Here is an 18,422-nt window from a genome sequence, read left to right on the forward strand (position 1 = left end):
GGGCGACCTGACGTCACCAGCTCGTCACCATGGGAACCAGCTCTGAGGGATCGTGTCTGACGACTCCCGTGCTATGGCCTAACGGAACTGACCACACGCATGACCACTCATTTCTGAACAACGCCGGATTTTTTCCTCTGTAAGCGTTTGACTCATCAGAGGCCTCTTTAGGGCAAGCACAAGGAAGACAATCTGATGTGCAAATACTCGCTGGAATAAATCTCGATACGAAACTTTTCTAAAAAAACAAAAACCAAACGTCTTCTGTTCTCTTACTAAGTAACACCCGATGTCGTATATGTTATTTACTTCATTTTAGTTTTAGTTTTAGTAACAGTTTTACGGCGCTTGCAACACAATAAGGTCATATAGGTCCTGAAGATTAGAGGTGCTACAAGAGAGTAACAAACAAAAGAAAGAAGGAGGAGAGATCAGGCCGATAGATGTTTGATAGGAAAGAAGGAGCCATCCACACCAAAGCACCCACCAACCACGCACAAATACTTCATTTTAAGAATTAAAGTGGTACAATGACACAGAGTAAAACAACCACAGAAGCATCAAATACCATCTGCCAAATGGACATCTTTTGATGTAAGAGATATTAAACGCCCCCGCCGACACAATTTCGATCATTTAGGAGGCTGGCTTTGGACCTTGCCTGTCAGGGCCAACCCGACCCGAAAGGGATACAATGTCCCTGCAGAGACCGAGATCCTAGATAAAGAAAAATGCTTCCCACACGGGAATGGAACTCAGGTCTTCTGTGTGCAACATTAAAGCGCCTATAGCTAGCTACACGACAGACACCGGTGACGTCTGCAAGAGAAAACCAAGGGTGAGCAAATTCATAGGATAAAAAGACAAAAACAAATTCTTGTTTTGTTTCACCCTCAGAAAATAGGAGAAAAATCTGTCGTGTTGGTGAATTTTAAGAGTTTCCCACAAAGGGTCATAAAACCCTGAAAACATTACGAGATCAGTCCTCAAATTTCCCCATATTATTTTCTTTTGGTTTTGGTAAGTGTTTTCACGGCGCTTGCAACTGCATAAAGTCATATGAGCGCGCGGGACACACCTAATATTTTCAGTTGGTAGGAAATATTACGAGATCAGTCCCCAAATTTCCTCACATTTTCTAAAAAGCTCGATGGCAACCAATGCAGGCTGAGCCAGCTAAAAGAATACAATTTTTTACTTTCTGTTGAACAAGCTATATAAAAGGAGAAAGTTCACTCTTCCAAGCCCTATAAAAAAGGACTCTGTTAGTCTTAGGAGTACGGTGTTCAGCTCTCAGTTAAAAGAACCCTGGATCGAAACCTGTCATTGACATAAAAAAAACCCACCTTATCCTTTGTCCTCCTTTCTTGTTCCGTAGTCTTGTTCTGTCATTTTCATTCCCATTCACTCTCTCACCCCCACCCATCCACCCCCTTCTGCTCCACCCTCCCTTAATCTTGACTCTTTGTAAGGCTTCACCTGGCTTCTTCGCAGTGTTGTCTTTCAACCATCTCCCTGATCTTAATATTTCTTAGATTGAACACCTCGCCTTTTCGATAAAAGTCCAAAATTTCGATGGTCCATGGTGCAAGTTTTGTTCGTTAAAAAACCCTTGGTGGTTTTAAAACCGATAAGAGTAGGCTTTGGCTACCACTTAGGCTAAATTAAAAATGAAATCCTACCAAACTGAGCACACTTTAGCCAGTATATATATATATATATATATATATATATATATATATATATATATAAATATATATACTGAATACATTTTTTTTTATGAGTACTATCAAAACATAGCTGCCTGGAATTTGAAGGCAAAGAGTCCTACAAAGTAGGAAAAACTGTCAAATAACAAACAAAAATAAACAGTTGCACGGAGGGTTGAAAAACCATCAGTCTACTATCCCTGAGATTTAGCAGGAGAACGCAAAGAAAAAGAGCTGCTTTAAAGAGGAAACGGCTGACTTTTTGGAAAACTGTGAGAGTGTGTGCGTGTGTGCGTGTGTGTGTGTGTGTGTGTGTGTGTGAGTGTATGAGAGAGAGAGAAAGTGAGCGTGTATGTGTGTGTGTTTGTGTGTTTGTGAGTGTATGAGAGAGAGAGAAAGTGAGCGTGTATGTGTGTGTGTGTGTGTTTGTGTGTGTGTGTGTGTGTGTGTGTGTGTGTGTGTGTGTGTGTGTGTGTGTGTGTGTGTGTGTGTGTGTGTGTGTGTGTGTGTGTGTGTGTGTGTGTGTGAGAGGGAGAGCGAGAGAGAGGGACAGAGAGAGAGTGAGTGTGTGAGTGTGTGTTTGTGCGTGTGTTTGTGTGTGTGTGTGTGTGTGTGTGTGTGTGTGTGTGTGTGTGTGTGTGTGTGTGTGTGTGTGTGTGTGTGTGTGTGTGTGTTTGCCCTCGCGTGTGTTTATGTATGTGGGAAACAAAGGGGGGGGGGGATGGGCTACACTCTGTTGGCAGTGTGACTAAATAACGGCAAAGGTTTCTTTGATGACTTTAGACCATGCCAACCATAAAATATAATTCATTTCAATCTAGCATGCCGTACAATTAAAACCCCTTGAACACCCAAAGGCGAGATAAGCTTGCCTCGGAAAACCCCCATTGCGATAAAAAAAATATTACAGGGGAACAGAGAGAAAAACAACCGGATGCGCTCTCTCGCCATTGCCCTATTTCAAGTCACCAATGAACGGGCTCGGAATAGTCATGCGGGGATTTGTAGGTCACATACAGTTGCTGAGAGAGTGAGGGGAAAATGGCCGGTCTCAGTGCGAAGCCGCTTTGGACAGGGGAGTAGTGGTGCATTTATGATAAATTTATTTTTAAAAAAGACTACAGGACACAAAACATTCTAATTTGAAGTCACTACAGAGGAAAGATAGATCTCTTACCTTCTCGACATTGAAAATTAAGCTCCTTTTAGTTTTCGGTATAGCCGATACGAAAGTGTTTCCAACACCAAAAGTATACGTTAATTTATGTGTACAAACTTCAACGTCCACATCATTAGTTTGCCCTATTTTCTGATTGGTAGCTAAACTTCATTCACATTGGTCCAGAAATAGAGCAGACCAAGTTGGAGAAAGATAGTCACTTACGTTCCGACCCGATCCAAAAATTCACCCGCAAACGGGGACCAAAACTTCGACGCGCGCGGAAACCTGATTGGCATTGCTACATTACTACCACATTTATCCTATCCTGCATTTTCTAATGATACGGAAGACCACAAATAACAATTGTGGCGACAGAGTTGTGGTTCATAAGACACATGCTACGTATCCCATGGACAGCTAGAAAAACAAATGAAGAAGTCTTGGTTGAAGCAAATTGTAGAAGACAGCTTATGACGAATATAAGAAACCGATAGGCAAATTTCTTTGGACACACAATGCGGAAAGAAGCATTGGAGAATATTGTAACAACAGGCAGGTTTGATGGAAAGAGAGGCAGACAGAGGGAAAAGATACTGGACAAGATGACATGATGGCTAGGGGCAGCAAGAACAACAGACACCATTGCTGCAACACAAGACAGAGTGAAGTGGAGGTCCATGATCCCCCACGCCAGTTGGCAAGGCACCGGATGATGATGATGAGACCACAAAATACACAGAATTTCTTTGTGCGACCAACCCACAAACAAAAGCCTTACTTAATCTCGGGGGGTGATTCCTTTAGGCTAGGCGCACACAGGGCAATTTTAGTTGCACATCAGTTGCTGTCTCTGGGCAACATATTTTCTACACGGCGCGCACAGAGCTAAGCAACAGCCAGGCAACAGTAGGCCATCATCATTACTGACTTCCTCATTTGACGCCATGGACTTTCACGACGCAGTTGTTGTCTGTGCTCATGTGATTGCACTTAGAAAGAAGAAAAGGAAAAAGCGGTTTTGGGTTCACCCTTTGACCAGTCAGAGGTAAAAACTGCATGAAGATTTGAGAGCCTACCCTCCCAAGTTTTTAAACTTTTATCGCATGAGCTCAGACAGTGTTAATGACCTTTTATGTCTCGTGAAACACCAACTGGAAGAGCAGCATTTCAGAAGAGAAAAGACAGTTTGGTTGCCAGTGCGCGCTGTGTGTCAGTTTGGTATGTACAACACAGGAGATTGGAGAAACAGTTGTGTTGCCGGAAAGTTGTGACAAAACACAAACCTTTTCAGTCTCCAAAAACCTGAGTTGCCTGTGCATGCGGTGTTTATCCTTTTCAATGTTTACATTTGGTCAAGAAAACAGTTGCGCAACTAAAGTTGCCCTGTGCACATTAGCCTTAGTCTTTGAGAAAAGTCTGCAAAGGACACAGACATGAGACTGGTGTCTGTGGTGGTACTGTTACGCTCTTCCCCACTTCAATAAGATAACATGACGTCCATTCCTGCGCGGGGAATTTTTTACCCTATCCATACGTCGTGTTTTACAATCATATCCATGTAATGCGGGGAACTCTGTGCCCCCACTTTCCAAAGAGGAAATTTGCTCGTTAATCCGATCTGTACGCTCTGAATAGCGGTCTGTCAAAATGAGTTTTTGAGAAAAGCTGAAAGTGTCAAAGAGACCTTCGCACTAGAAGTATTCTCAAATGTGAAGAATACAATCCCTGGGGTACAAAATGACCAAAGGCGTACGAATAGGATGAGCATCTCCGGCTATCTGATGCGATTCTGTACCCCACTCAGCACATGTTGGTCCTAACAAGCGGAATAGAAGCAGCCTGCCTCCAAGATGATCTAAACTGTATTGATGACGGCATAAAAGATGGCTTCCAGTGAACTCGTCAGTCGATGAAGTTGTCACATAGCTCCAGTGATCTCGTCACAGTTATCTCATCACATACTCAAACTTGTGAAAAACGAGTGGCGAGTTCGCCGTGGATTGGCAGGCAAACCCACACATGTCAACATTTAATTAATTCAATTTATAAAATACAATACAAAACCAGAGTTTATTCAATCAATATCTACATATGTCAACCTTTCTGTTTCAACATTTTAAAGAAAAAACGGACACATTTTTGGGTGCAATATAATAATATAAAACCCGTTAAAAATTTGCATGTCTTTAGAGTATGCAATAAAACACATTTTTAAATCTAAAATGGTACAAATGCCGACCGTTGTTTACACGGGAGAGGTAGTGAGACGAGTTCACTGCTATATGGATACTCTTTTTTCAGTGAACTCGATACACATTTTTCAGCTGTGTCGACTTCATAGTGTGACGAGTTCACTGGTTCCCTAAAACATCGACAACCCCCACCCCTCCCCCACAAACAAAACGAACCTGAGGTGGCAGCTTGCACTTGGGGATGGGCAACCCTTTCTGGAAGAAAGTCTGGGGATCAAAGACGGCACCCAGACTCTGTGGGTCGTAGTAGCGAGTGGTGATCGTGCCTCCACTTTTCTCAACGGCCGCAATGACCAGCTCTGACGTCCACTGGACTTCCAAGTTTATCTTGGCATCAAAGGAATCACAGCCCTGACGAGTCATTAGGGGAAACAAGGGAGAAATTTTATTTTAGTTTTAGTAAGTGTTTTACAGAACTTGCAACTCAATAAGGTCATATAAGTGCCGAAGATTAGAGGTGCTACAAGAGAGTAGAAAACAATTAATAAAGAAGGAGGAGAGATCAAGATGATAGATGTTTGATAGGAAAGAAGGAGCAAACCACAAGAGAGCACCCGCCAATCACCCACAGGGAGAAATTGAGCACCAGAGAAATTGAGCACGAGAGAAATAAAGCAACAGAAATAAGCCAGAACTAAACAACTTATCCCCAGAAAACAGAGCAAGAGAAGTAAGCCAGTTTTGGTTTACATGTAGATTTTGTAGGAAATTTATGGAACTTGCAACACAAATAAGTCATACAAGTGCCGAAGATTACAGGTGGTACTACAGAGTAACATACAAAAAAGGGAGGAACAATTGAATATAGATGACAAATATTTGTGTCGCGACGTGGTGGAATCAGGCGCTCGTCAATTTTTGGGCTTGTAGAGTTATTGGTATCATCTTAAAGCTTGTTCCGTTCTCTTCATATCAGTGAAGAAAATGCCCATGTATCTTGAATAGGAGTCAAGATATTTGAGATTGAAGTGATTGAAGAAGTCAGTGTATACTCATCCACAGTCTCGTTGGTGTTAAAAGTAATATGGGGAGAGAATAGTTTAAGGAGATAACATGTTCGAGAGAACAATTTTTTGAGACAAAGTGCTAGAGAGAACAGCATTATGGGACACAGTGGCACAGAGAATGGTTAATGGGACAATCTGTTCATTAAAATGTCAGAAGTATGAGCCATTTAGATCACATAAATAATCTAAAAACCGCTCAGGACACATGAAAGACACCAGAGTGAACTCCCGACATTGCCAGACACAGAAAAGACACGTGTGAAATGTTACATCCGCAGGACATTAAAAATACACAAGAGAGTTATCTCTCACTGACACAGAACAAAAAAAAACATGAATTACATCCCCATCCCCCCCCTGCCTCTGACACAGAAAAGACACATGTAAACAGTTCCCTCCGACTGACACAGAAAAGACACATGTAAACAATTTCCTCCAACTGACACAGAAAAGACACATGTAAACAATTTCCTCCGACTGACACAGAAAAGACACATGTAAACAATTTCCTCCAACTGACACAGAAAAGACACATGTAAATAATTTCCTCCAACTGACACAGAAAAGACACATGTAAACAATTTCCTCCAACTGACACAGAAAAGACACATGTAAACAATTTCCTCCGACTGACACAGAAAAGACACACGTACCGATCAAACTCCCAAAGATGCAAAAAAGACACACATGTGAAGAATTACCTTCTAAAGACACAACAGAAAAGACACGAACGAAGAGTTACCTCCTCTGTGAGATGGAAGCCAAAGTGGTTTTTGGCCACGTCCAGGCTGTACAGCCGAGAGTTGCAGATGGCTGTCACGTCCACCGGTCGGGAAATATCCACTCTGTTCAAGTCGATCAAACGCTGCAGCTCCAATAGGCTGATGGGAGGGTACTGTCTGCGAAGTCTGACAACAAAGTACAGACAGACTTTGTTTTAGTCAAAGAGTTTCACGGCACTTGCAACACAATAAGGTCAAATAAGCACCGAAGATTAGAGGTGTTGCAAATGAGTAACAAACACAAAAAAGGAGGAGAGATCAGGACGACAGATATTTGATAGGAAAGAAGAAGCAAACCACACCAGAGCACCCGCCACATGATCCTATTTCTCATACAGCTATTATAACACACTGAAAAAAATTTCTCCATCTCTCTTACTCAATCTCTCATCCTCACTTACAATGTGCCCTAACCACTCTATAACTATATATAGTCCATTGCCAAGGCCATTAATTAATCTATTAGCTTTAGTATAGGTTTTACAACACTCGCAACTGCATACGGTCATATGAGCGCCCTGCGCTTTGCGACCTGCGTAGCACCTACCTACCTGCCTCCCCAGACATCAGAAATACTTTAGACAACAATAAAGCACAGCTGATTAAAACCTGTAAATTCTTTGCCATATCGACAGACCGAAGGGCTAGAACCCAAATGGCCGCTGGATTGGAAAAGTAAAGTAAAGTAAAGCGCCAAGGGGTGGATGTCAACAGAGAAGTCCTTACAGGGAATCAGGCTTACTCTGTTCACCTCTCTAGCCTCAACAGCACAAAGTCTGCTTACCCCTCGGGGCAGTGCTACTGACTGTAGTGTCTTTAGGCCATTCCCAAAGGGGGGACATTTCTCGTTCAAGCACAGTAGAATGGTAAATGGGCTGATTCATCATGTCACGCTCATAACTGTGCCTGATCTGCAACAGGGAACTGCTGTTCTTTCTTTCCTAATCCCTACTATTGTCATTTCCTCTACTTCTTTTGCATGTGTGTCATACTCTTATGACCCACTATTTCCGGGATGCCTTGATAGTCGAAGCAGACCTTGTGCTGTTGAAGCTAGAGAGGTGAGCAGAGTAAGTATGATTCCTTGTAATGACTTCTCTGTTGACACCCACCCCTTGGCGCTCATATGACCTTATGCAGTTGCGAACGCCGTAAAACCCTCTACTAAAAAAAGAAAAAAAAAAGTCTGCTTCGACTATCAAGACACCCCGGGAATAGCGGGTCACAACAGTGTGACAAACAAACAAACAAAAATAGAGGAAAAATGACGATAGTAAGGATTAGAAAATAAAAAGCAGCAGTTCCCTGTTGCAGTGACGTTGATGAATCAACCCATTTACAATTATAATCCTACTCGGCATAAGAACAGGTTAATGGCCTAAAGACACTCAAGTCAGTAGACCGCCCAGGGGGGGGGGCAGTAATTAATCTATACTGTTTCTCATATTGTATTATAACATTGTTGAGTTGTGTTGAGCTCCATAATCTCTCTCAATTATAACAGTTTCTAGTGCATTTTTAAGTTATTCATACAGTGAATTTTTATATCGGTGTATTCGTCATTTGACAGTGTATGTGGTGATGTAGGATTTGTGCAAAAATAGTCAGTATTTTCAATTAAATTATCAGTTTTCAACTCGCCATGATTGACTTGGTATTTTTCTATTGGACATTTTTCTTCTTCTGGGGTCTACACTCCGTCAACCCTCGAAAGTTTACAACAAAGAAATTTTTTCTCCGAAGTGTCTCGTGAAAACTGTTCTCGGAGTCTTATCCAACTCTGTGCTCGGGAACAAATGTGTGAATACGTGTGTTTCTCCCAGCTCTTGTTCGTGTGTTATACCAGTGAAGTGGAAAAAAACGAGAAGAAAGAAAAGAGGTGGACGACGAAAACAAAGGAGAATCCCTGTGGTGTTTAGTGTTTATTATGATTTAGAAAATTCGTGCATCAGCAGCAGACCGAAAAACAGAACTAACATTAACAATTTGGTCAAAATCGACTGTCGAAACTTTTTGCAAGAAGAAATACAAAATGTTAGAGTAGCGTGCCTTAACACCAGGTCATGCCGTAATAAAGCGGACGAGTTAAATGATTTAATTATTGAGATGAACCTTGATATTTTTTGTATAACAGAATCATGGTTGCAGGAGTACGGTGACGATGCGATTTTATCAGCAATATGTCCAGTTGGTTATTTAATTAAGTCTTTCCCTCGTGTTGGACGTAGAGGAGGAGGAGTAGCATTTATTTATAGAACTAATTTAGCACAAGTTACTGTGAAAAAGAATCCCTGTCACTCATGTGAGGCTGCTTTAATGTCCTTCCAGCTGCCGTCCCAAAGCATTAACATCTGCTGCATATACAGGCCACCACCGAGTAAAGCAAATTATATCAAATCATCCGTTTTTATAGAGGAATTTCTAAATTTAATTTCATCTATGAAGATGAAAAGTACACCATTCATTATAACTGGCAATTCTAATTTTCACTTTGGCTCTGAAAACCCTGTCACTAAAAATATAAGCAACCTGCTGACAGAAAATGATTTAAAACAACTCGTACAAGTACCAACACATAAAAGTCAGCACATCCTAGACTGGGTTATCTCTCCTATTGAAAAGAACTGTGTGAAAGGCATAAATGTTCTGGACAAAGACATTTCGGATCATTATCTTCTTATTGTTGACTTGAACATCAAAAGACCAAGGAAAGAAATAAAAACAGTTCATTCCCGGAATCTGAACGATATAAATTTACACCAGTTTCAATATGACATTCGTGATGCTCTTGCTATTAGTTCCCCTTTTAACATAGAAACCCTCAATACCATCATGAGGAATATTTTAGATGATCATGCTCCAGTTACAAAACGAAAATTATCTCATTGACCTGTTGGTAGGAGGTTTTATTTAGAAATAAAGGTTGCAAAAAAAGAAAAAAGACAAGTGGAAAGAAAATGGAGAAAAACACGACTTGAAGTGCATAAGGGAATATTTATTACTATGAAGAATTCTGTTAGTAAAATGAGTACCAAAGCCAAGCGTACTTTCTTTTTGTCAAAATTTGAAAATGTTAAAACTTGTAAGGAACTTTTTGATGTCTCTAGTGAACTGCTTGGCAACCAAAACAGAACAATATTACCCCCTGGCACCGATAGAGATCTTTGTAGTAGTTTTTCAGACTTTTTTTCTTAAAAAATCACCTCCATCAGGCAAGAGCTCGATAAAATGTGCGCAATTGCCCCAAACTACCATCAGTATAAGGGGCTAGTCATCGATTATTTTACTCCGGCAACAGAAGAAGAAATCAAAAAGATCATATTAGATAGTCCATCAAAAAGTTGCGCCTTAGACCCCATGCCCACCAGCCTTTTAAAAAAATGTTTGCATGAACTTCTTACTTCTTCCACAAATCACCCAAATTGTAAATGATTCTCTCCTCACAGGCACAGTACCAAATTGCTTTAAGACAGCACATATTAGACCCCTTTTGAAAAAATCTGGACTTGATGAAAAGGACTTAAAAATTTTTAGACCAGTTTCAAATCTTTCTTTCCTTTCCAAAATTCTGGAAAAAGTTGTATCTAATAGACTGTTACATCATATTTAAGCAAATAATCTTAGCGAAGTCTATCAGTCAGCATATAAGGCACACCTTAGTACCGAGACAGCGTTACTTAGGGTCCGTACTGATATTTTAAAATATATTGATGGAAAAAAGGTATGTCTTCTTACTCTTTTGGACCTTTCGGCTGCATTCGATACCATTGATCATGACATTTTACTCGAGAGATTAAATACTACTTTTGGCATAAAGGGTACTGTCCTGCGATGGTTTGAGTCATATTTTAAGGATCGAACACAAGCAGTTGTGTTTGGAAACACGTGTTCTAATAATGTTTTGCTTAGATGTGGTTTTCCTCAGGGGTCTGTTCTTGGACCTGTCTTGTTTACAATGTATACACAACCTATTGCTGATATTTTAAGACAATATGGCATGAATTACCATCTTTATGCTGATGACACTCAAATTTATAAGTCTATTGATTTCGATCAAATACCACTTTTAGTCGTCTCTACTGAACAATGTACTAGAGATTTAAAAATATGGATGACCAGCAATAAATTGAAACTAAATGATGAAAAGACGGAAATAATGTTGAGTGGAAATACAAAAGCCATTAAATATCTCCCAGAGCTACAAATTGATATTCATAACCATACCATTCGTTCAAAAAGAAGTCTTAAAAATCTAGGGGTTCAGTTGGATTATGATATGTCTATGTCCTCCCAAATAAGCCAGTTTAGCAAAAGTATTTACTTTCAGCTTAAGAAAATTGGCAGTGTAAGAAATTATTTAACTAAAGCAGCAGCCAAGACACTTGTAACAACACTCATTTTATCAAAGTTAGATTACTTTAATGTTATTTTGTCCGGTTTGACATCCGAAAAACTATCAAAATTACAAGTACTCCAAAATCAAGCAGCAAAATTGATAATAAAACAAAAGAAATCAGCGCACGTAACACCAATTCTGAAAGAACTACACTGGCTGCCAATAAAAGAAAGGATTAAATACAAAACTGCCGTTCTCTGTTTTGAATGTATAAATGATAGTGCACCTTTTTATCTTAAAACATTCCTGGAATTATATCATCCACCTAGAGCCGTTAGATCAGCCTCTGACAATCTAATTCTTAAAACTCCAAAACAAAATTACAAAACATACGGCGAGCGTTCCTTTTTGTTCTTTGGTCCCCAGGTATGGAACGAACTCTCATATAAAATAAGATCTGCCCCAACAATTTCCATTTTAAAAAATCAGCTGAATCATTTTTTATTCACAAAAGCATACCTGTCATAATGATGTACTGTGATATATATGCATGTGTATGCCAGACTGTGAGACTGAAGAAATAGCGAGTGAGAATGAGAGAGAGAGAAAAAGAGAGAGATAGAGAGAGAAAAGAGAGAGAGAGATAGAGATAGAGGGAGAGAAAGAGGGAGAGAGAGAGAGGGGGAGAGAGAGAGAGAGAGAGAGAGAGAGAGAGAGAGAGAGAGAGAGAGAGAGAACGGAAATGTTTTTCTATCTGTATAGAATTAATGTTTTAATGAATGTTTCTAGTTACTCACGTTTCAACTTTATTTTGACTGTTCGTGAATTTTTATTGCATTGTATATTTTTAGTGAACACATTTTCAACCTCACTGCGAGACTGTTTTTCTGGTATAAAATTTTACACATATGCATTTATATTATATGTATAATACTTTGTTTTACGTACACATTTGTGTCGATTAATTTTTAAGATGTGATGTCTTTTTTATTGTAATGCGCATTGAGCATCTTTTAGGAAATGGAAATGCGCAGTATGATAAATGCTATTTATTATTATTATTATTATTATTATTGTTTAGACACCATAAGACAGTTACAGCTCCACAGCAGGTATTATTTTCAATGTAACCTTATTTCTGTTCTGATCAATTACTTACTGTACATTTCTGTTCATGAACTTAGTAGAAAAGGAAGCATAAATAAAACACGAACATTTATTTCAGTGTGCCTTCAAAGATCTTTGAGAAAATTGGTACAAGTATACAAACAATAGGGGTACACATACATACACAAACACACACACAGGATCAAAATGCACACACTACGAATGGACTTGTGTGCATCCACAAAGTTAACTGAGAGAACACCAAGCTCATACATAATTTGTGTGCATTTTCCACAGAGTATCTCTTACACATACTGTTACAGGAATATCTCATATTTATCCCTGACATGACTTACACACTCTTTAATGTCTTACATGTGTAGACAAGAGTATCTAAATATGTTTCTCTCTTGCATGTCTTAACCCTATCCGTACGTCGTGTTTTACTATCGTATCCCTATGACGTGGGGAACTCTGTGCCATCACTTTCAAAAGAGGAAATTTACTTGTCATTCCTATCCGTACACTTTGCACAGCAGTCTGTCAAAATGATTTTTTGAGAAATACTGAAAGTTTCAAAGAGATCTTCGTACTAGAAGTATTCTACAATGTGAAGAATACAACCCCAGGGCGTACGGATAGGGTTAAAGGCCATATCTTTTACATGTGACTGTTTTCATATAAAATTATGCTTTACAACATATTTTCCCTGGAATATCTTTAAATATGTATTGTCTCTAGTGTCCCTTACAACATAGACAGTAGTATATAACCTGTATTTCCCCCCTAGATGTCTCACATAGTTTCCCTGGCAAGTCTAAGTGAAAATAATACCTGTGGTATCTCTTACACACATATATATATATATATATAATTAGACGACAGTATAAATATCTTACGCATATTTCCCATAGTATCTCTCCAAGGGCACATTGTTGATGAGTGGGCTCTGTCCTCCTTCGTAGCCCAGTGGGTCCCACGTGTTGCGAGCTCCCTGACCTTTGTCTCCACGACCTTTCTTCTTCTGCCCAGCCGGTTTCCCAGTTTTTTTCTGATAAAACAAAGCCACAGTGCAGTCAAACTATTTTGTAACTGATCTCTCTCTCAACTTTCAAGAGAGACCCGACTAACTAAAGATATTGCACTGTACATGTAAACAATCATTATAATCTAGTGTGACTAATTTTTACTGGGTTGAAAGTCAATACAACTGTTTATATATAATTATAATCAAATAATAAAATGCTGTGGTTCTGGCACAGGCTCTCATACTTCAACCCCTTTGTCGCCTTATGACATACCAGCCTTATGACATACCAGGTACGTCATGAAAATGCGTAATTTGTGGCCGTTGCCCTACCTCGTACGTCACGCAGATTGGCAAAACTTGTCGCTCCTGATTGCCTCTACTATAAGACTTTACATATGTACGGCACGCTATATCACCTGGCTGTAATAGATCCGTATGGAGTTTTAGCCACAAGAAGCACTACGTGGATTCATAATCAGGAATTAAAGATGCATATATCGGTACCCAAATTTGATAGTTTTACTTTACTGCTAGGCTTGCAAGTGATAAATAAACACAGATCTAGGCCTGCGAGCAGCCGCATGCTCTCACAAAACGTTAACACCCAAATTACTATAAAAAGGAAAAAAAATCACTTTTTGGCTTAGAACTGCGCGTTATATTAAAACTGAGACATGAAACTGCTGTCCTGGGTAACGAGCTTAGTTCAAAATCAGCGCTGACAGTCGGATCGTATTGTCCCAATATCATTTTTGATTTAATGATTGCCTACCCAATGAGTTTTTGGGTGGAGAAATAATTTCTGCAGTCAGATTTACTAACAATTCATAGTTATTTTGTTAATTAAAATTTTGATGTACATATTTCAATTATGCGAAAAAAGGGTGTCGGGATGAGAGCATTTTATTTTTATAGCATCGTATCACAACATAGGATCTTTAAGAATGTTGGTAGCGTTATTTAATAATGGCAAAGCTTTCTTTGATGACTTTAGACCATGCCAACCATAAAATATAATTTAATTCAATCTAGCTTGCCATTCAATTAAAACCCCTTTTTTCCCGTTGATACGCGAACATCCAGAGGCGAGATAAGCTCGCCTCGGAATACCCTCATTACGATGTTACAGGGGAACAGAAAAACAACTGGATGTGCGTGCCCGCCACTGCCCTATTTCAAGTGACCAATGAATGGGCTCGGAATAGTCAAGCGGGGATTTGTAGGTCAATACATTTGCAGAGGGAGTGAGGGGAAAATGGCCAGTCTTCGTGTGAAGCCTCTTTGGACAGGGGGGATAGAGGTACATTTATGATAATTTTAAACAACTACTTGACACACAAGGTTCAAATTTGAGCACACTATAGAGAAAAGATAGATGAGCACACTATAGAGGAAAGATAGATCTCTTACCCTCTCGGCGTCGAATATCAAGATCTTATAGTTTTCGGTGTACCCGAACGAAAGTGTTTCCGACACAAAAGTATATAGGTTAATTACGAACTTCAACGCCCACATATCATTAGTTTGCCCTATTTTCTGACTGGTTGCGAAGTTTCATTCACATTGGTCCAGAAGTAGTGCAGAACAAGTTCGAGAAAGTTAGTTACACGTTTCGACCCGGTCCAAAAAATTCACGGGCCACAAATGCATCCAATTCAATTTCTACAGCTAGAATCTAGATTTAGAGATTTTTAAATGTCTGAATATTTAGATACTTCAGTAGTGATTGGGGCAACGTTTCCGGACTATACTTCATTTGAAAATGTCTTCAAAAGGCACTACAAGAAAACAGGACTGCTCGACCTTGGCAGTAGTAACCTAATTTGCATTTAGTAACCACTAAAGCAAACACTAAAATCCTTCATGTAAACACAAAAAAATCCCTCCATGGCCCCCCACGCCTCGTTCACACCTTATACATACACACACGCACTCTCACACACACAGACACACACATGCACATTCACTCACAAACACACACACACTCACTCACACACATACACACACAGGCCACTCTTTTCACAAATTATCAACAAATCTCGAGAACAGAAAGCGTTCGGAGAAATAGAGTTCAAGTTTATTTTCTCGAGCTTTCAGAGAAATAGAGCTGGCCTAAAAAAAACCCATTGATATTGATACCGAGTATTTAAGTCAGTATCGATCCAGTTACTCTTGGGGTCAAAACCGGAGACGGAGAATGCCCCCATCGTCCTTCAATTTCATGATGGCTCTCAACTGACTAAGATAATACTGAGGGTGGCGATTCATCTCCAAAATATATCTAGGAATTTTCTCCTTTTCAAAACTGACGCCGACAATAACTACGTCTCCTCTCTAGATTCTATATCTATAATAATAACAATTGAATTAATTGAATGATACATATTATTATATTGAAACTGAATGTGTGTAAAAACTAAAGTATCTCTAGATCTAGAGATCTAGATCTAGTTCTAATATCTAGCCTAAGTTACTAGATTTAGCCTCAGGAAGTGGTTATTCTCACCCCGGGTGAGAATAACCTATGTCTCGCTTTTTTTTTTCTCACCCCCTCCCTTGTTTTACCGGAAATCACCCAAATCCCAGAAATTTGTCTCTTTTGGATCGCGTCTGGCCCGGTGAATTTCCTTTGGCTCTCTTGCTCTATTTTGGCTCCAAACTCCAAATGTCCAAGAAGAAGGGGACAGTAGAGGCGATAAGAACAATAAAAGAAAAAAAATGAAAGTGAAGGAAAGAGCTTGGATTGCTTAATAAAATTAATAAACTAGGTCTAGTTAACACGATTGAACGCCCTCGCCCAGTTGGTCTGAATAATTTACAACCCTTCTACCGTCGTGCAAGAGCATATTATTTTATTGTCACGTGCTTGTGTTTCGTTACGTGTGTACACGCTCTCTGTTCCTTGAACCATAATTTATTGTGTGCAGGCATAGGAGCGAGAGGCCTGCCATCGTTAAGTCAGTGTGTAAACAGCGAAAGGTCCAGCCCATGGCCGGTACCACATCCGCTCAGTAGCGTCGGTAGTGAGCCTTTTTTTTTTTTACTGGAGATGCGAAAAATGTTTTTACATTATTATTCAGTCCCAACCCCATCCGGTAGGCCACCAAGGGCCTAGATTAATCTAGGTGATTTTATCGGCCTGCCAGAGGTCAGGAGGGAGTCCTCACCTCATGCCCACACACCAGGCCCAGGGTGGAAGCTAGTCTCATCGGGGGGAGGGGAGGGGGGTGAGAATAGCGAGACATGGGTTATTCTCACCCGGGGTGAGAATAAAAGTGGCCTTAACCCTCGTCCCGTGGAGGCCGGGTTCATGTCGCCCGATAAGCCTATTTCGGCACCTCGCCTACGTTCTGGTCCTGCGTCAGTCTGGTCCTGCGTCAGTCTGGTCCTGCGTCAGTTTAGCCTCCGGCTCAGCGCACGCGCGCCAAGCACCATCTCCCCTTGAATTCGGGTCCCGAGTCGGGTCCGCATTCACGTAGCTCAAGTGTGTGTGCGTCAGTCTGCTTGAGTTTGTGTGCGTTTGTGGCCTTCTTCTTGAACCGCCTGCATGGGTTTGTAACCGAGGCATACGTTTCATTCAAAACACGCCAAGTTGGTAGCTCTAGATGTTCGTCAAATGAAATTATAGAAGAAATTGACCCACTTAGACATGAGGAGCTCGAAAGGATAGTCTGGAAAAAAGACTTCCATTTTTCTATACAAAATCTTTCAAATGAGCTTGATTTTGTATGAAATGATACACAGCCACTGAAATAGGAGAAAAAGCATTATCTTCCATGTAACAGAGAAATGCTGAAACCCTTTTAAGACCAGAACTCCCCCAAACACTAACATCAAGAATGCCAACATCAAAACTTCCCTCATAAAAGAGACAGTGAAAAAGGAATGTGACCCAGTAGAACTGAAGACAACAGCTCTGAAGACAATTGACTCCTACCCTAGTGATTCAATTCATATTTACACAGACGGGTCAGCTTTCAAGGGAACTATAAACGCAGGCTTTGGGGTAAGAATTGAACATCCTGACAAAACATGTGAAGAGCTATTTGATGCATGTGGTACTTCTTGTACAAATTACAAGGCTGAGGCCATCGTCATTGAAGCAGCAATCCTCCACCTGACCAACATTTTCATAATACATCCAAACAAAATCAAGAACACTATTAATATTATCTTCACAGACGGAAAGTCAGTACTCCAAGCATTGGAAAACTTGAATTTCGAAAGCCCAGCCTGCCTATCCGTGGCTCAAACAATCAACACCTTCATACAGACCTATGCCGTGGACCTGACACTACAGTGGATACCTGGCCACAGCAACATCCCAGGAAACGACAGAGCAGACACCCTTGCCAAGAAGGGAGCATCACATACACAACCTCACAACCCAGTATCACAACAGACAGCCAAGAACATCATCAAATGCAACACCAGGGAACAGTGGCTGAATGGATGGGCAATGGGCAAAACTGGAAGAACTAGAACTGTATTTGCACACATGACAACCCCCAATTTTTTATGCAATAAATTCCCTAAGCAGAAGAGAACAAGTCACGATCTTTCACCTGCGAACACAACACTTACCTTAATAGGATCTGCAAGAATACCCCACCCGACTGCTCGTTGTGCGACTGCCAGGATGAAACAGTACCACACCACCTCTTTAACTGCCCAGCACTTTGTGACCTGCGTCTACCTGCCTCCCCAGACATCGGAAATAATCTATACAGCAACGAAGCACAGCTGATTAAAATCTGTAAATTCTTTGCCATATCGACAGACCACAGTGCTAGAACCCGAATGGCCGCTGGATCGGAAAAGTAAAGTAAAGTAAAGTATGAAATGATACTACCTTTGATAAAAAATAAGCTTATTTGATCATTTTGAATACTATTGTACAGGCACAAAGAACAATTTGAGGGCAAACCATTCGGAAATTGACCTCCTATTTTTAGTATGTCAATAAACATTAGGCCCACTGTACAAAAGGAGTTCGTCTTTGCATCTTTTCTCTTTTCAAACGCCTAGTTGAGCTTC

The 18,422-nt window shown here is 40.3% G+C and overlaps 1 protein-coding gene across 1 annotated transcript in view; it reads right to left on the reverse strand.

The window, feature by feature from the left end:
* LOC101847107 (39S ribosomal protein L15, mitochondrial) overlaps positions 1 to 18,422 on the reverse strand; it is a 47,856-nt gene that overhangs the window by 23,913 nt on the left and 5,521 nt on the right. The window contains exons 2-4 of the mRNA XM_005097701.3: positions 13,255 to 13,406; positions 6,873 to 7,038; positions 5,280 to 5,474 (exon numbers count right to left, since the gene is read on the reverse strand). Coding sequence (XP_005097758.1) covers positions 5,280 to 5,474; positions 6,873 to 7,038; positions 13,255 to 13,406 — 513 coding nt within the window. The remainder of the gene's footprint in view (positions 1 to 5,279; positions 5,475 to 6,872; positions 7,039 to 13,254; positions 13,407 to 18,422) is intronic.

The sequence above is a fragment of the Aplysia californica genome, unplaced genomic scaffold (genome assembly GCF_000002075.1).
Source record: "Aplysia californica isolate F4 #8 unplaced genomic scaffold, AplCal3.0 scaffold00162, whole genome shotgun sequence".
In the NCBI taxonomy this organism is placed as follows: domain Eukaryota; kingdom Metazoa; phylum Mollusca; class Gastropoda; order Aplysiida; family Aplysiidae; genus Aplysia; species Aplysia californica.